The 20,100-nt window shown below is 30.4% G+C and overlaps 1 protein-coding gene across 1 annotated transcript; it reads left to right on the plus strand.

Moving 5' to 3' along the window:
• Positions 1-3,285: 3,285 nt before the first annotated feature.
• On the plus strand, positions 3,286-7,751 carry LOC121217703 (probable sulfate transporter 3.4). The gene is made up of 13 exons (XM_041093700.1): positions 3,286-3,792; positions 4,276-4,324; positions 4,429-4,636; positions 4,949-5,120; positions 5,508-5,573; positions 5,657-5,770; positions 5,858-5,974; positions 6,125-6,251; positions 6,339-6,625; positions 6,730-6,920; positions 7,063-7,148; positions 7,236-7,312; positions 7,414-7,751. Exons 1-13 carry the CDS (start codon positions 3,433-3,435, stop codon positions 7,555-7,557), a joined length of 1,998 nt encoding a protein of 665 aa, XP_040949634.1. The 5' UTR covers positions 3,286-3,432; the 3' UTR covers positions 7,558-7,751.
• The last annotated feature ends 12,349 nt before the right edge of the window (positions 7,752-20,100 follow it).

Here is a 20,100-nt window from a genome sequence, read left to right on the forward strand (position 1 = left end):
AAAATTATCATATAAATATATACATTAACCAAAAATCTTGGACAATTATCCTAGTGAATTGATTTGATTGGACCATATTACAAAATTTCAACCAAGAAGCCAAAAGTTATAATAGTGATAATATTGATGTAACACACCAACTCCATAAAATCCTATTTTTTGGGTCTCTTGATTTTAACCGTTGAGATGTCTTTTAAGCTTCTAAAGAGCTTCCTTATGTTATGACCCTCCTGAATGGATAGCTTTCAGTTTAAGCAGCTGCATTTAGGCGGTAGATGCTCCTTGCCAACTTCGCAAAATTCTAAATAATCAACACTCCGTTTATATACACAAAATTTGTTAAACAAATATCCTTCGGATAATAATTACAAAAAATATATAAAACTATTTTTAATTAATATAAATATTTCTGTGTGTTTATATTTTACATACTCTACAAAATCATTCAATATATCAAATATAAATATGTGTGTTCTACTTTGATTACATGTTTCAGCATGTGATAATGTGATAATAGAAGAAAAAAAAAAGAAAAAGGAAGGGATTATAATTGATAGGAAGGCCTGAGGTGTGCATGGGCTGGGCGGGGCTCAATTAAAAATTTAGGCTCATTTGCTAGGCCCGAGTTCAGCTTGAAAAATGGGCTTAAATTTTTTTTTAAACCTGACCTGGATAAAAATGTTAAAGCCCAAGCCCAACCCGGCTCGTTCATTAATTTTTATATTATTTTTTATATAATTTTAAAATATATATATATAAAACATCAAAAATACTAAAAACATTAAAATAAATATTTCCCAAAAAATTGAAAATAAAATTTAAAAAATATGTATACTGATTTTTTTTGTCCTTTAATGAATTCGGGCCGGGTCGGGCCCTGGGCTAAAAATACTTTACCCGATATCTGACCCGTTTATTAAATGGGCCTTATTTTTTGTCCAAGCCTATTTTTTGGGTCTATATTTTTGCCAAAATCCTTTTACATTGATAACCCAACTTATGAACAAATCTACTTGCAAATAGACGGGGTGGGAATGAATTGATAATGTCGAAAGTAGTAGCAATTAGAAAGAGTTCAAAATATTCCTTTTGGCAAAGGCAGTTGGAAAGTCATACGCCTTTCTCTAAATTTCCTTTTAGCAAAGCTTTTGAGTTTAAGACACTAGACTAGACTTATATGTAAATTTAGAATAATCTTTTCTATTGTCGGCTTTTCAAACCTAATCAACAAAAATTATAATTTCACAAACAAAGACTCCAAGATTTCATTTTTCGTTAATAGAAAAAACTTAAAACTAAAAAAAACACTTCATTAATATTGGCAAGTAAAGCACTCCACAAGTATGGTTAGCTAATTCCTAATAATAATGAACTTAAAACTAAACGTCATGTTATTCGACTAATATCAAAGTTCTGTTTGATATTTGAAAAAGAAGAAGAAGACATAAATATGTACCAAAAAAATACTAGGATTTAAATTTGTAAGTTATAATATGACCCAAAAAATTAAATTAAAAAAATATGAGTTTAAGTAACAAGTTAAAATTGATAAACTTTTAAGAGTGACCGATTTCTTTTTCAAAAATTTTAAATAATTTTCTCATAAAATCGAACCAAATTTAAATATGAAATTTGATTGATATTTAAGTAGAACTAGGTCTAAACATCAGTTAAAAACATTTTAATACATTGCCTAAACCTAATTAATTTTAACTTGGTCCACTTTACATGATTTATCTCTAATAAAATCAAGTACTAAAGTTAGGTTTGAGCATATACTAACCTTTATTTAATGCCAGATCACATTCTAATATCCTATCTAAATTTGACTTATCTTATTTGCTATTAGTTATATAAAATTTAAGAGAGATTTGTTTTTATAAGGTGAGATTATTATGTATGAGATAATAATTTGTCTTTATTTCAACATGGACTAAATTTGAACAATCACAAAACTTCTTAATACCCTGCCTTTGATGATTGATCCGACTTGAAAAAATTTAAAAAGAAAAGCAACTTTAATATGCTCATTAAAAAAAAAGGAAAAAAGGGGAACCAAGAAGATACATTTAACAGATACATTTAACATGTACTAAAAACAAAAAAAGCTTTTGCACTAAAATCTTGATGATAACCGAGAAAAGAAAAGTTTGTAATGGGGGAGAAAACTTTGAGCAGCATTTTAATTCAGGAAAAAAAATGTATGCCTATCAATTGTTTCAACATATATACTCTATATTGCTTGTGCTCATTTTCGTTTGTATTTTAGAAACAACAATTCACATGCTAATTAGTCTTCCGTTTCCATCATCACATGGCTCATTTTTCTTTCCCCCTGTTTTTATTCGTGGGTTAAGTTGTAACAAATAATATAAAATAAAAAACACATTTTATAGTCAACTATTTATTTCTTTATTGAGTTGGTGTTGCTCTGAATCAAATCACAATTCAATTTTGAATTTATTAAAAAAATTATTATTTTTACAAAAGATAAATATTATTTTAAAGATATTTTTATTTTTTATATAAAATAAAAAAAATACATAGAATTCAAACCTAAACTATTATAAATCTTACCCCTCAACTTTATCATCTCAATAAAAAATATATTTAATATCTATATCAATTTTTTTATAAAATTATTAAATAATCATTTTCATTCGCATGTCACATAATCTAATTATATTATTATACATTATTGTTTTTTGGTGTGTTAGAGACAGAGACAACTGGCTAATGACCCTCTCCAAGATTTAGTGTGATGAATAAGAAGATTTCTTATTTTCTCACACAAAATTTTCCTAGTATTAAGAAAATCCACTTTCTTTTATATAAAATTTGGCTCTACTAAAGATACTACATTATAAAATCCAAATTTCTGTCAAAATAAAAACAATATGGGATATGTTATAATTTCTTAAAAGACATATAACAAATTTTAAAATATGGTGCATCAAATTCAGGAAAACATTGGGCAACATCCAAAATCACCCTGTAAGTAAGGTATCGAAACTGCAACAAAAACAAATAAAAAAGTGCTTATTGGGGGCTGTGAAAAATACTACTGTTCAATAATACCCCTGTTATTTAGCGTGCCTGAGTGTTTTTTTTTGGGTCATTATCCCATTTAGTTTAGTAAATACATAAAAAATCATAATGCAGTTGAACTTCAGTTTCATTTTGCTTTTAGAACCCCGAATAAAAAAGTTGAAAAGACTAAACTACCCCCATTGAGGCACATACCAACAAACTGCACAATAACTACCCTCCGATAGATACCCTCCCAAGTTTCGTTTCTCTATAAATTCAAAGCCAATGCTCATCTTCGTTCCACCAAAACACCAACACCAAAAACCAATAAAATTTCCTTGTTGAAAAGTTTCATTTTTGTTTTTCTTCTTTCTGGTGAAATAAGAAAAAGGGGAAAGGGAAATGGGTTTAAACTCTAACAGGGTTGAAGATTTCTTTAGCCATTCTGCAAATACAACTGTAACAAGTTTGAAGGTTTCCACAGAGATACCAATGCCACCACCAGAGGAAGCAGTAGAGGTACACAATGTTTGCTTGCCACCAAAGAAAACCACTTTCCAGAAGCTAAAGCACCGCCTCTCTGACATATTTTTCCCTGATGATCCTCTCCACGGATTCAAGAACCAAACGTGGTGTAAGAAGCTGGTTCTCGGACTTCAGTCTTTGTTCCCCATATGTCAGTGGGGTCTCCACTACAATCTCAAGCTATTTAGGTCGGATATTATCTCTGGTCTCACCATTGCTAGCCTTGCAATCCCACAGGTAAAATATCACCAACATTAAACCACAAACAGCATCTCTCTCTCTCTCATGCTTGTTCATGGGTTCATTAGTGGACAAGTTTCTGAATATATTCCGGTTTCTTTAAGATCATTAGAGTGCTTTTTAGGAAAAGAGAAAACAGAAATGTTTACCACTGAACTTGTTGCTTATGTGAACTCGGTTTTTTTTTTAATAATAAAAGAATTTGCTTTTAATCTTATCATATTTTAAATAAAAAATTTATGTTTGGTTATTTATCTAAAGATGATTTTTTTCTCTCATTAATCAATCCTCATGTGATTTTATTTTACATGGTAATGATCTTTGGGTGCCAGATATGGTAATTTACTGAGTTACTAGATTAAATCAATTACGTTCCGGATCAAATAATTATTAAATTGTCTTATTTTACAGAATTGCTTCATATTAAGAAAAAACCCTCCATATTCTTTTATGGTAATCTATTTTGTTTTGATGATGCAGGGTATCAGTTACGCAAAGCTTGCAAATTTGCCACCTATCGTTGGATTATGTTAGTATCGGAACCGAAAAGGCTCTATGTCCAAATTGAATGCAATAATAGATAAATGCAAATAAATAACTTCTATTAATATGGATTTCTATCAATTCATGCAGATTCAAGCTTTGTTCCCCCTTTGATTTATTCAGTCCTTGGGAGTTCTAGACATCTTGCTGTTGGTCCAGTGTCTATTGCATCCTTAGTGATGGGCACAATGCTCAGTGGAAGTGTCTCCTCTACTGATGACCCAATTCTCTACCTTCAATTGGCCTTCACTGCTACCTTCTTTGCTGGTGTATTTCAGGCATCTTTGGGTCTCTTAAGGTACTTCTTTTGATGTTCTGAAGTCAAAATGTATGAAGTTTGATATAGTTGAGTGGATGAGTTTTCATGGGTTTTTCTCATTATCCTTGAGGAGTAATTCATGGTTAAATGTATTAAGTTTGATAGCTTAAGATTCCTGCACCGTGGATGCACATCGATCTGTCTTAATATCCGTTAAACATGGGTGTTCCTGAATCTTAATCATCATTTTTGTAAAACAGCAGAAGAATTCCTGAACATATTGGACTAGCGAGACAAAATCTACTTCATTTATCTATTAGGATTTTAATTGATTCGGGTTTCGATTTACAGGTTAGGCTTTTTGATCGATTTTCTATCGAACGCCACACTTGTGGGATTCATGGCGGGTGCAGCAGTCATTGTGGCATTACAGCAGCTAAAGGGGTTGCTTGGAATAGTTCATTTCACTGGCAAGATGCAATTTGTTCCTGTTATGACCTCTGTTTTTGACCACAAAGATGAGGTAAGTGGGTTCACCAAGGGAAAGCAATGTAAACTTCCCTATATTTATTTGCTTCTTTTTAAAAATGACTAGGTGTTAGCCATTGTGGAAGTGCTCTTCTTGCTTTTTGGCCAAGAATCTGGTGATTGTTTGTCGGAAAGGGGCACTTACAGATGCTTCCGTAATCATTGCTTGGACTATTTTGATGAATGAAAATCTGCCCCTTTCAATTAAACCAATAAACTAACACACTGAAGCAATGACTACAAGGCTTGCGCCTTTTATAATTATAGATATGAGATGCCTTCTATTCATGTTATTTATGCTTTCAAGTAGAAAAGAGGCATATTCTACTTTTGAAAAGTAACAAAATGTTCCCATGTTAATATTGGTTTAATTCATCTGCAGTGGTCCTGGCAAACTATTGTAATGGGGTTTGGCTTCCTGTTGTTTCTGTTGACAACAAGACAAATTGTAAGTATCTCTATTTTTACCACCAAAAAGTTTGTCCACATTCTACCTTCTTTAACTTTTGATGTTTGAAAATTTCGTTGCAGAGCATTAAAAAACCGAAGCTTTTCTGGGTATCAGCAGCTGCCCCATTAACTTCCGTGATTCTCTCAACGATCTTAGTTTTCTGCATTAAATCAAAAGCTCATGGAATCTCATATGTAAGAAGTGATACAATACTTTTGTGTAAAATCTTTTGAAAAATTTCTCCAAATTCTAAGTTGTGTCTTTCCTTTTATATTTTATAGATTGGACACTTGCCAAAGGGTTTGAATCCACCTTCGTTGAACATGCTGTACTTTAATGGCCAATATCTGGCTTTGACTATCAAGACTGGCCTTATCACTGGGATCCTGTCCCTCACTGTAAGCTTTTCCTTAACCAGCACTTTCATTGATGTCTAAATGACTCAGGAAATTATGTGGATTTGCATGCAACTGCAGCCATGTTCCTGATATCTAATTTCTGTATGATTTTTTCTCTCTAGTATCCCAATGATTTATAATGTTTTGCAGGAAGGGATTGCAGTGGGGAGGACATTTGCTTCTCTACAGAACTACCAAGTTGATGGAAACAAAGAAATGATGGCCATCGGTCTCATGAACATGGCTGGTTCTTGTACTTCATGTTATGTTACAACAGGTATTGACTCTTTCACATAATACTTCCCATATAAAAACATGGTACTTACAGAATCTAAAACTATTCTCTTTGACATGTCTTGTTCAGGATCCTTTTCTCGGTCTGCGGTAAATTACAATGCTGGAGCACAAACAGCAGTCTCTAACATAGTATTAGCTGCAGCTGTGCTTGTGACTCTGCTGTTCCTGATGCCACTCTTTTACTACACCCCTAATGTCATCTTAGCGGCCATCATTATAACAGCAGTTATAGGGCTTATTGATTACCGGGCAGCATACAAGCTGTGGAAAGTCGATAAATTCGATTTCTTGGCTTGTATGTGTTCCTTCTTTGGGGTTCTTTTCATTTCTGTTCCTTTGGGACTTGCCATTGCAGTAAGCATTTTGAACATCCACCTGTTCTAGTATTATACTGTTAAAAGCATCAACATAGAGTAAGAAGTAATAAGAAAAATTTCGGTTGGTGCCTGAAAATGCAGGTTGGAGTTTCTATATTCAAGATTCTCTTGCATGTCACCAGGCCAAACACTGTGGTATTGGGGAATATTCCAAGAACACAGATATACCAAAGCCTTAACAGATACAAAGAAGCTTCAAGGGTTCCTTCATTTCTCATATTGGCCATTGAATCTCCAATCTACTTTGCAAATTCAACTTATCTACAAGAAAGGTAACTCCATTAAGGCCTTCTTTTAATCTTTCCATTGCCAGGTCAATAAACTATCCGGTATGTTTTATCAGTCTAGCAGATTATAATACAGCATCTTATTGAGCAAATGTTTGACTTGACTGACGGAATTTCTTTGTTGTAGGATGTTAAGATGGGTTCGAGAGGAGGAAGAACGAATTAATGAAAGCCATGAAAGCACTTTGAAATGTATAATTATTGACATGACTGGTAAGTTACATGAATTATGTGGAAAAATTATATATTCCCAAGAATTTCCTATCTGTATTTTGGCTAACAGTGAAGCAAATTTCTCAGCTGTCTCGGCAATAGATACAAGTGGCATCGACATGTTATGTGAACTAAGAAAGATATTGGAGAAAAGATCACTTCAGGTAAATGATTGTCAAGTGTCACCCAATGAATTACATTACATTGTTGGTTAGCTTAAGGTTTTAACGCTTTGCTGATATGGTTTTCGTTTCTTCCATTTCAGCTTGTATTGGTAAACCCAGTGGGAAGTGTGATGGAGAAAATGCACAAGTCCAAAATCTTAGAGTCCTTTGGAATGAGCTCAATGTATCTCACAGTAGGGGAAGCAGTGGGAGACATCGCAGCTTCATGGAAGCCTCAGCCATGAGTCTGTAGAGAAGAAACAAAGCGCTTCACTAACCCTTTTAGACCCTTTGGCTGTCTTGAAAGAGGTTTAGCATAGTCATGACTTTTGTTTTGTTTTGTTTTGTTTTGTTCCCTTCATTTTGTGAGAAAACCCCTTAATCGATTAAACATTATGCTTTTGGTTTAATAGAGAAATGAAAGTTAAACCTTGTTGTATTCCATAAAACCAAGTTGTTGCCTCATGGTTTCCCAAAGTTATATCTTCTAGAAATTAAATCAATAAATCTTAAAAGAATGTTGGCAAAAATAAGAAACTTTCGTTGCAAGACATAAAACACGATCAAGATGAAGCTTTGTGGTAATCCTGGAAGCAACTCAGCAACTTAACTCTCTTAATTCACTTGGCTTTAATTTTAATTTTTCTGTTGAGATTCATGAAACTGTTGTGGATGGTGTTATTCATATTTGAGAGTAATATTATCCAAAATAAAAATAAAAATCACTTCACTTGTGTGACGTACTGTGAGAGACCAGGAGATCAAGTTTAGTCGTACACATGGGTTCACTTCCTTCATCAAAAACAATGACTTTCAAAACAATCATTTTCATATTTTTCATTATTTATTTGGAGCAAAATAAACTAAATCAAAAAAAACAATTAGCTAAGTTTTACCCAATTAAAGCAGAAAGAATCAATGACGCCTCCTTAAGAACATAAGAAAATATTTTATACATAATTGTCATAAATAATTTCTAAAGTGATAAATTTTGGATAATTATTTGGTTTAATTTTTAATTTCTAAGCAGGTATTATTTATCCATAAATTATATTTAAAATTTTTTAAAAATAAATCAGACATATATTAAAATTTTTGAAGTTAAAAATATATACCGTATCGAATAATTATCCATAAAATTTATTTTTAAAATATTTAATATGATATCAACCCCATATTTATTGTGGAATCTAATGTTCAACACTGTTAAATGTCAACTATAATGTGATCCATTTAAGTGCTTCTACCTGGTAACCCATAAATTGCTAAAAATTAAATATAAAATATTTTAGTAATATGAAAAAAATAAAATCATTTTAAAATATAAAAGTAACTTGGATAATATTTTTAATAAAAATGCTTTAAATTCACTTGTTGAAAAAATTTAAAAATTTAAAATATTTACTATTTTTATTTATGTAAATATTTATTAAAATAAATAATAAATAATTCTGAATATTTTAAAAAGTTCATTTCTAAATAAACCATATATATAAATTCAAATATTATAGATTTTAACGAGTACTTTTTATGTTTTTATTTTAATTTTAGTTAAATATTTAAATGTTTTAAAATAATTTTTTTCAAATTTTATCAAAAATTTATTTATAAAAAAATATCTATTTAAAAATAATTTATATTAGCATCATCCTAAAATATATAGTTTTTAAGCATCAATAAAATATCGCTACATCATTAGTTTTTAAAAGTATATAAATATTATTATACACTCACTCATATAGAATATTATCTCTAATTTAATATAACTTTAATTAAATTATTTAAAAAATAATTAAAATTTTGAGGAAAAAACAACCATGTAGAATTATATACCGAAAAAAAAACTAAGAAAAAATTAAATTTAAAAATACTTAAATCAATAATTAAAATTTAAAAAACTGATAAAAATGATTTGAAAAAGAAAAACTAAAACTGAACATTAAAAGTTAAAAAACCTAAAAAAATATTAGCAGGAAATCGAAAATTGAAAAACTACTGGCTCTGGAATTTGATTAAAAATTAAGAAATAGAATTAGAAAATTAAAAATAGAGAAAAAAAGAAAAAAATTGTCTGCATAAGAAGAATTTACAAAAAAAAAAAAGTTGACATGATTTGGAAGCCTAGAAATAAAATACGATCAAATTAAACAAAATTAAAAATTATTTAAAAAATTATAAAAGAAGAAAATATGCTTATTTTGTTTACTAAAAATTTTAATTTGTTAAGTAATTTAATTAAAGTTAAATCAATTCAATATGATTGAGTGTATAATAATACTTATATATCTTTAAAAATTAATTATGTGATACTGTTTTATTGGTGCTTAAAGATTATATATTTTAAGATGATGTTAATATAATTTATTTCTATTTATTTTAGAGGTATTGATATTAATTTTTCCTATAATAATATCTCACATAAAAAATTATTTAGAAAAACATATCACATTCTCAGTTAATTATAAAAATATATATTTTCTTGACTGAAGAGAGAATGAGATCTCAATTTTGAGTTGCGTTAAATGTTAATTTTTTTAGATTTATTTCAATTTAATTCTGAATTCAATTGCGTAGTATAATAATTAATTTCAATTTATAACTATTCAAATACATTAATCATTATTGTGATTATATTTATAATTGTACTCGCGAGATTAAACTACCATATTAAAACAAATATTAGCTATTGTCTTGCTCGTTCAAAATAAAATAAATAAAAAAGTCTCTTCAAAAATCGAGAATCTCAATGATGTATTGTCTTTTATTTCTTTTTATTTATTAGCCTATCCATAAGAATACGGATGGAACCTTAATTCCTCTGTTTGAGCTAAAAGAGAATGTACAAATATTCCTTAAATATTCGAAGTTGTAATTAGTTTCTTATCCTTCAATGAGTGTCTTGTATTTCATAAAAATTGGGGACAATGTACGTCGACCAATCCTTCCTAATTCACATATTTGCTGAAAGAATTTCTTTTGTAATTCCTTACACAAGGATTCAGAAAATACTGAATCGCCGCCTACATAAGAAAATTGTTGATAAAACTCCAAAATGACAGTTTCTTTTGACCCAATTTTTTTTTCCTTATCGGTAAGGAAATTGCAAATAACTTGCACTCTTATTCCAAGTTGCATTTCCTATAAATTCAAAGTTTATATATATATATATATATATAAAAGTCTTAACTTAAATGGAGTGGTGGTTAAAGCAGACACTCGTTTGACATCGATTTGAACCATGTTAGCCTAATCTCTTACCCTTAATATCATATTAAAAAATTATATATTAAAGTCAATATTATAAAAAATTATTTTTATGGTCAATCAATGCCGATCAACCATAAACAACTACATTGTGAAAAAAAAAAAGCAAAACATGTAGGGTTGTTTATTGGTTGGGTGTATCACTTTTTTTTTAACACAGTTAATTTTTTATCTAAAAAGTATAACCTAGTAATAGTTTAGATAGAAACAAAATTTTAAATATCAAAATGATGAAATATAAATGAAGATAAAACCTTGTGTAATTCTTTTCTGAAGTAAAAAGGGGAAGGAAAATTGGTTTAAAATTAAACTAGAATGAAGATGTTTTTTACCATACTGGAAGTATAACTGTAATAATTGTAACGGTTCAGTTTTTAGTGGTGTCAAAGAATTATGATTTCGGGATTTCATTTCTGTAAATCAAATCCATAAATATTAAGTAGAGATATTTATGGAGTTATAATACAGATGAATTAAATTTTGGATAGTCAATTTAAATAAAATTGTAATTAAATAAGACCTAGGGACTAAATTATCAAGTCCAATCTCTATAAATTTTTAATTGACAAAAAATTTGGGACTGAAATTACAATTAGTTAAAGGTCTAAAATGGTTATTAAACCATTTTTTTCACGCAATTAGTAGACGGTGATGATTAATTGTTTATGATTAATTTATTAAGTAAAAATAGATTAATTAATGAATAAACGAAGGTTAATTAAAATTAATTAAGGATTAATCTTTGGATATAAAAAAATAATTAGTTGGAAGTTGTCATCTTCCTCTCCAAAACCACCAAAACCATTAGGAAGAAAAGAAGAAAGCCCATTTTGAAGCTAAACCATTCGATCAAGTAATTTAGGTTATTTTCTTGTAAATTTTATAGATTTGAGGTTATGAGATCTTAATTTAGCTAGCTCATGTACCAATTTGTGCAACTGTTAAAATTTTAGAAAGTTTTCATTGTTGATTTCTTGAAGAAATATGTGTGAAATTGATAGAAATTAAACTTAGATTAAGAAAATAACTAAATTGTAAAACTTAATTGTTACTCTCGTACATTAGGGAACAAATTGAATAAAATGAAAATATGTTATGAAATTTCGATAGGAATAGAAAGTAGAGGGTCCCTAATGAATAAATGTGAAATCGGACTTTAATCTGAAGCTAAGAATTGAAAGTTATGCTTGTCCCGGGTTTAGAGACTAAATTGAATAAATTGTAAAATATACATGAATTGGTAATTGGTTGAAAATTTATTTTGATATATGTTATATGATTGTACGTAGTTAACGTCAACGTTATGTGTAACACCCCTAACCCACATCCGCCGCCAGAATAGGGTTTTAGAGCATTACCGAAACTTATCGATCAAACAAACATAAATTTAAACATTAATATTCAGGTCAAAAACCAATTAAATTCATACATAATGTCCCTTATTTGAGCCATCGAGGCCTAAAATACGTGTGAGAAACAAGTCGGGACAAATTCGAAAACTCAGAGAATTTTTCGAAAAATATTAAAATTTTCAAAACTGCAGGGTTCACACGGCCGTGTGACTCACATGGTCAGAAGACACTAGGGGTGTGCATTCGGTTAACCGACTCGAATTAGTTATAACCGAATTAACCGACCTTCAAAATTTTTTAACCGTTAACCAAACCGATTTTTTTTAAAATTAACCGAACCAAATTTTTTTCGGTTAAACCGGTCGGTTAACCGAATTAACTGAAAATCATATAATTTTTATTTTTGGTTAAAAATTAACCAACTTAACCGATTTAACCGATTTAACCGACTTAACCGACTTAACCGATTTAGTTCAACTGAAATATCAAAATCGATGTATATTGTATGACCAGATAACACTGAGTCCATACTTCTATTGAGGACTCTTCCAGAATACCGTACATTTGGCTTTCCTATCATGTCTAGTTTCTTTGCTTCATGAAAACCGGCAACAAGACATGAGCTTTCGGAAGCAGTAGACCCAGCAAGCCGATTCAACTCATCTACACATGCCGCATGTTCTTCTGCACCCTTCACAGTGTAGAGTGATTCACTTAACCTTACTGCATGAATGGAGAAAACAAAAATTATAAACTAACAGAAATCAAATTACCCCACAAAAATTATAAACTAACATTTCTGCTTCCATTAACAAGGCAAGCAACAACAGGTAACATAAGGTATCCTAATATTAACAAGTAGTAGAATAACTGAGTTCGAATTTTCGTATTAAACAAGCATTGCAGCAAATCCTTCATATTGCAACAAAACATAACACAACAGGGAAGTATGAAATGAGAGGCATATCCTAATCTTACCATTCCTCTTGGCACTATCCACAAACCATCCAAGTTTAACAAGGAATAGACCATTTCTCGATCCATGTTTTACAACGTGAACAACGTTTTGTTTAATTTAATTTGGGTTGTTGACAAAAGTCCAAGTATAATGAATACTGAATAGTGGTGGTCAATTTAAAATTTATTTCTCAAATATTGCTTCATTCCCAAATTTAATATCTTAAACAACAAAATCTCATCAATCTTATTGAAAAAATTTCATTTATACTTGCACTGGATCCAATGTATTTTGATAAAGCTAATTATTCTTTTACTATTTATATCATCTCTACTTTTAATTTTGTTAAATCAATTTATGTAATATTTTTAAAATATCACTTAGAATCTATGTCTAAAGTGAAGCAAATAAAAAAATATCAGCAAATTCCAGCAGAGGTCATATTAGATTACAATCATTAAATTAAAATAATAGAGAAACTAAATAAAAACGAGGTCATAATTAAACCTTTGATAAACTAGCAAATTCCAGCAAAGGATCTCAATCACGCACGCAATAAAGGATGGAAGAAGAAAAGCACTGGAGACTTTAAATAGATTAATTTAATATGTAAAAAAATCTTGTAGTGATTCGGAACTTAGAAAGAAAAAAGAAAAACTAAAGAAGAAAGAACTGAAGAAAAAGGTAGAAAACTTAAAAAGAAACGAAGGAAACGTGTGCATGTTCGACTGAGATTTTATTCATTTTTAACAAAAAGAGACTTTTTGTAGCAACTTCAAAGTGGAATCACTGGACGTCCATTCCGGCATGTTACCAGTGAAGAAATTAGAAAAAAAGCAAAACCCTAAAATTAAAAATATATCTGCCATTGAAGAAATTGAAAAAAAAAACAAAGGGAAATTAGAAGAAAGCAAACCTAGCCTCTGGGTTTTGGTGTGCTGGAAGAAAAACGGACAGCAAAAATGGTGAATTTTCCCGATTTGACTGAAAATCTGAGGTTGAGACTGAGAAATGAGAAATGGTCGATTTGTGATTTTGTTTGCCGTTAGTGTTACCAGTACCCTACCTGCAAAATGTTTGGTTATTGGGCTTGGAGCCTGAGTGCTCTTGAGAAAATGTTTGGTTATTGGGCTTGGAGCCTGGAGGAGAAAAAATAAATTGGGTTGGCCGGCTGGGTTTAATTTAAGGCCCATTATCCTGCAAAATTCGGTTAAACCGAAAAAATTCGGTTAACCGACCGGTTTCGAACAGATTTAACCGTTAACCAAAAATTTAAAAAATTCTTAATCGACCCCCGACCGAAAAAATTTGGTTAACCGACCGATTAACCGAATTCGGTCGGTTAACCGAATTTTTTTTATTTTACCCGAATTTTGCACACCCCTAGAAGACACGCCCGTGTCTCAGGCCGTGTGGACTCAAAATGTACCTTAAACAACAAGTTTACCATTCCCTGCAAGCTTGGACAATAAGCAACTCAAAAATCCTTCATTTAACCAATTCAAAACACATTCAAACACCTCCAAATCATATCAAACAAACATTCTAGATGCCTAACCAATGTACCCTCATAGATACCACAATTATATCATCATTTCATATCATTAAAGCATCATTCAAATCCAATTTATAAACATGCCAAAATTCATCAATTTGACCTATTTCATATATATACTTAGCCAACATTATACTTATAACCTCTAATACATTTCATCCACAAAATAACTAACATTTAGACACCTTAGGTACATGCCGACACAAAAGGATAAACATCACCACGTTTGAGATCGAGATTGTTGTTGGATGCTGAATCGGTGATCAAAATTAAGTACTTATCCTGCGCACGGAAAACAAAATCATACACTGAGTAAAACTCAGTGGTATTTCTATAATCCGAATATTTAAAGATAAACAATATAATATGTATAATAAAATATTAAACACAATTGAACATTTAAAACCATACAATACTCAATTTCCATCACTTGCTATGGAAATAGCCTTTCACAATTTAACCCACATTTCATTTATACAATTGCTTTATTCATTCCATACTCAATTCACTATTTCATTTCCATTTCTCATGCCATACCATTTCAATATCAATTATAGAACTTATTTATTCATTTACCCTTATTAACACGAATCGGACTCGGATGGATACATGGATCCAACCAAAACACACCAGTTTGGCACCCAGTGCCTCATCGGATAATTTGAAGTAATAAATTGATACCCAATGTCTCATCGGCTAAACTGAAGTAAATTGGCACCCAGTGCCTCATCGAATTAATTCGAAGTAGTAAATTAACACCCAGTGTCTCATCGACTCGAATTCGAAGAAATCCCTGAACTCTTCCAATCCTATGGCATGCCATCTATATCCGACTCAGTCCGATACAGTTAATAGGGTTTAATTTCACAATTCAAAAACAATCAATATCCAATATCAAATTTTCATATAATCACAATACATATAAATTTAATTCAATATAAAAATATCTAATACTCACCTCAATCACTTACCATGAACATTTAACCAAAATACAACAATTAATAATTAAATTCGGATTATAGAAATACAAACCAGAAATTCCGAGTTATTCCTTGTCGACTTTATCTTTCCCCTTTTTAGTCGAGGGTTCCGGTACGACGTAAGCTACGGAATAAAAAAAATTAAAAATCATCAATACAACACAACACAATTCAATTTCATATTGAATATTTTAAATTTTTACTCAGTATTTGCCTAAATTTCAATTTAGTCATTAAACCAAGACTAACTTTATTTCTTCACAATTAATCTTATATTTTCATACAAATTCTACTTTAAAATAAATTTAACTCCCTAATTTCACTTAAATCCCTAAATTTCAAAATTTTCACAACTTAGTCCCTATTACTCAAAATTTACAATTGATTCTACAATTTAATCCTTTTTCATTTCTAACTTAAAAATCTATCAATTTAATCCCTAATACTAAAATTATTGAACATAGACAACACTTAAAAACTCAATAATTTCTAAAATTTTGACATGGATCGGGTAGTACTAACACCGGGATTCCAAAAACATAAAAATTACAAGAAAAATGGACTAAATTGACTAACCATTTAAGTTTTGAACAATTTGAAACCCTAGCTTATGTCTTTCTCCTTTTCTTTCCTTTTTCCTTTTTGTTTCGTTTCTATCTTGTTTCTTTTTCTTTTATTTAATTGTTTTATTATTATATAATATATTATTATAATATATATACTAAATATATTTTATTATAATATACATTAAATTTTACATAGATTTTTTAACTTATGTCGCCTCATTTAAGAAAAATGGCATAATTGCCTCTTTAGTCCCTTTAATTTTTCTTTAATCTATAATTCAACTTTAACCCTATATGCAATTTAGTCCTTTTACCTAATTACTCTTAATTTATGCAAATTCACCTAACTAAAACCTAATTAGCCACACAACTAACTTCGTAAATATTTATGATAAATATTTACGAGTCCAATTTATGGTAACGGAGTCTCAAAAATACACTTTTCGACATCCGTGACTATCGGGTCGTTACCCTATGCCATCGAGACGGAAAACAAAATTGAGAGTTGTCGATGAGTGACACGGGATCCCAATTTGTATTTCTATGATTTGGGATCAATTTAATTTCTATATATTTACGATGTTTTGCATGATATAACATTGAGGTGAGTTGTCAATGACTATTTGAACTGAATTGTTATGATTGAGATTGAATGTCGAGACATGGACTAAATTGAATGGAATAGAAAAATAATATGATTTAACTTATATGTGTTATTTTATATAAATTTGTGTTGAAATATACTAGATGATGTGATGAAATAATGAATTGATGATAACTTGAGAATAGAAGAATGTGAATTGAGTTATATGTATAATAAATTGGAAATTAGTTACCCTACTAGCTATTTGGACAAAGTCAGAAATAATGGCATGCATAGGGTTAGGATATTAATTAGGAACCATCGTTGCCACGCCATTAGGGATGGTAGAATGTTCAAATGTTAAATGTCATCGTTGTCGGGTCATTCAGGATGTAGAATATTGGAATAGAAAGTCATTGTTGTCAGGCCATCCGGGATGATAGAATACTGAATAGAGCAAACCATTGTTGCAGGGTTATTTAGGATGATAATATATTGTATAGCGCAAACCGCCATAGCTGGGCCAGTCGTGATGGTATAGATAGCAAAAGTCATCGTTGTCAGGCCATCAGAGATGACAAGAGTAGTATAGAAGTTATGGAATGTTGATGAATTGGTATATTATGCTTATATGTGCGTTAAGATAGATAAAGTGTGTAAACTACTATATGAATTGGTTGAAAATGAATCTTGGGGTTGAACAAATACGAATGAATAGATAGACTCCTAAAAATGATTGAATGGCGGGTTAAACAATATATTGATGTTAAATGAGAATGGAATTGAATGTATTGAAATTGGAAATGGTTTAAAGATAGGTAGTTAATAAGTGACTTGAATTGATTTTACTATTGTTATGGTATGCTCAAATGTGAATATATTAATAGAATTATTTGACATCATAGAACATGTTTTGAATAGTCATTGATATTATATACCTTATGAAAATTTACTAATACATATGTTATTTTATCTTAAATCATGGAATTACCACTAAGTGTTTTCGCTTAGTGTACGGTTTGTTTTTTCCGTGCACAAGTATAGTTGATTTCCAAGAGTTCAAGTAGTAGATCGAGCATCTAGTAAGCAATTCCCGACTCAGCAAAATTTGTGTAATTCTGTTTTGTTTTAAGTATGACATGTGTCTGGGTTGAGTCAATTTTTGACATAATATGTGACTTATGAACTTTTGGAGTTGGAATTGGTATTTTTGAAAGTGACTATATGTTTGAATTGTGCAAAATTTGTGTAATTCTGTTTTGTTTTAAGTATGACATGTGTCTGGGTTTATTCAATTTTTGACATAATATGTGACTTATGAACTTTTGGAGTTGGAATTGGTATTTTGAAAGTGACTATGTTAGAATTGTGCAAACTAGGTTGTTATAATATTTTCTTATGTATAAATTGTGGTGTGCTGCTAGTGTATATGGTAATGTATGTATATATGCATGTATACTTATGTCAAATAGTTAAATGGTTATTTTAATGAAGTTGCTTAGGTGTTTGGATGGAAATGGTGAAACAAATAGAATGTATATATGTATGAAAGGTATTATGATTTAAAATTTAACCAATTGGAGGTATATTTTTGGCTGAAAAATGTGTTATGGAATGTAAATTGGTTGATTGGTACTTGCAGGTTGATGACCATTTGTTACCATTCAAAAATAGTATGTCACAGCGACATCAAGCAATTGCTGTCGTGACGAGATCAGACCACCACATCAGAACGCGATGTTGAGTATGGGTTATTGCGACGAGGCCAAGTCACTATGTTGCGTTGCAATGAGGAACCCTCAAAGTCACGACGTCAACCTGAAACTTTGTGGACATTACAGTTTAGTCCTAATTTGACCTCGGGTTAGCATTAGAGCTCTCGTAAGCTTGTACATGACTTGGAAATGATTATGTATTGTTATATACACTTGTTTTACTTACAATTAAGTGTTTAATATTGTAAATCAAATTGTGATTTGGCCGAAGTTGCTTCGGCAACAAATATGGCACCTTATAGCTTGGACCCATCGGTCGAGTCAGGAAAGGGTGGTTACAACAACTATCAAGGTTACAGAAGAGAAACCAATGCCCCACCAGAGGTGGCAATTAAGATATAAAATGTTTTCTTTCCACCAAAGAAAACCACTTTCCAGAAGCTAAAAAAACCAGCTTTCAAGAATATTTCCTTAATGATCTTCCTTACCGATTCACCATTTCTAGCCTTGCAATCCCACAAGTAAAATTCATCATCATTAAACCACAAATAGTGCCCCCTCACTCACTCACTCATAGTTGTTCCTGGGTTGTTGTCCATTACCATTAATGAATATTATATTAGTGGACAAGTTTCTGAATATATTCTAATTTCTTCAAGATCATTAGACTTTTAAGAGAAAAAATTGTAAAAGAAAAAAATAGAAAAATGTATACCACTAAATGTATGGTTTATGTGAACTTGATATTTTTCTAAAATATGATTTTTTTTTCTTTTTACTTTTTAATAATATATAATTTGCTTTTATTGTTGTCATATTTTAAACAAATAAATTATGCTTAGAACTTATCTAAAAATGGTTTTAGTATCAGCACAACAAATACTTGTTATATCACCCCTACTAAATGGAACAAGTGGCAGAACAAAAGGATGCCTAAAGGATACGCCCTACCCATTATAGATTAAGAGGTCTCCAAGAGCTTAACCTCTAGTCTCAACCATTCGATCAGGCGAAAGGTAGCTACCATCCACTCTTCTAGGCCCCGACCTTCTGTTAAGAGTGTGATCATTTTGGTCACCAAATCTCATATGGGTTCAATTACTTCGTACCTTGGATCAAAGTGAATGACAAGATATCTCCCATCGTAGATATCATCGTCCCATTGAAGACATCCTTTGTAATAGCCCGTTTTCAGTGAAATCAGAACAGTGGTTTCGGGACCACAAATCCGAGTTAGAAAGAAAATTTATTTTAATATTATTGTATGGTCTGCATTATGATAGGAATGACGTATGAAAATTTCGATAAGAAAATTTTACCGGTTTCATGTTTAATTGTTAGTAAGGACCAAATTGCGTGAAATGCAAATGTTGAATTCTAGTAGCTAGAAGGATCAAATAGCTATGGAATTTAAAATTTGAGGTCCTTATATGGAAATTAGACCATTAAATGTAATTAGTAGATAATCATGCTTAGTCATCAATGAAAAATTAAATAAAAAAAAGGACTAAATTAGAAAGGTGAAATAATAAAAGATATATTTTAATTAAATAGAAAATATCATCATTTTATATCATCTTCCCCAAATTTTTCTATGGAAACCCTAGCTAAGAGAGAGAAATTCAAGCAAGTTTAATTGGGTAAGTAATCATGTCCCGTTTTTAGTAATTTTTATATTTTTGATATCGTAATAACATAATCTAGCTATTTAGGGGATTAATTTGCCAAGTTATCAAAGTATTAAAATGTTGCCATGGATGAGTATGCTGAAATTTTGAAATTTATGGTAGAAAGTGAAAGGTTGTTTATAGATAA

The sequence above is a fragment of the Gossypium hirsutum genome, chromosome D05, assembly GCF_007990345.1.
Source record: "Gossypium hirsutum isolate 1008001.06 chromosome D05, Gossypium_hirsutum_v2.1, whole genome shotgun sequence".
In the NCBI taxonomy this organism is placed as follows: domain Eukaryota; kingdom Viridiplantae; phylum Streptophyta; class Magnoliopsida; order Malvales; family Malvaceae; genus Gossypium; species Gossypium hirsutum.

What these genes read in the sequence shown, in the direction of transcription:
- LOC121217703 (XM_041093700.1), top strand. Translation starts at nt 3,433, where the DNA reads ATGGGTTTAAACTCTAACAGGGTTGAAGATTTCTTTAGCCATTCTGCA. An exon ending in TGTTGACAACAAGACAAATT is followed by an intron (nt 5,574 to 5,656) that starts GTAAGTATCTCT and finishes ATTTCGTTGCAG; the next exon opens with AGCATTAAAAAACCGAAGCT. An exon ending in CTGGGATCCTGTCCCTCACT is followed by an intron (nt 5,975 to 6,124) that starts GTAAGCTTTTCC and finishes AATGTTTTGCAG; the next exon opens with GAAGGGATTGCAGTGGGGAG.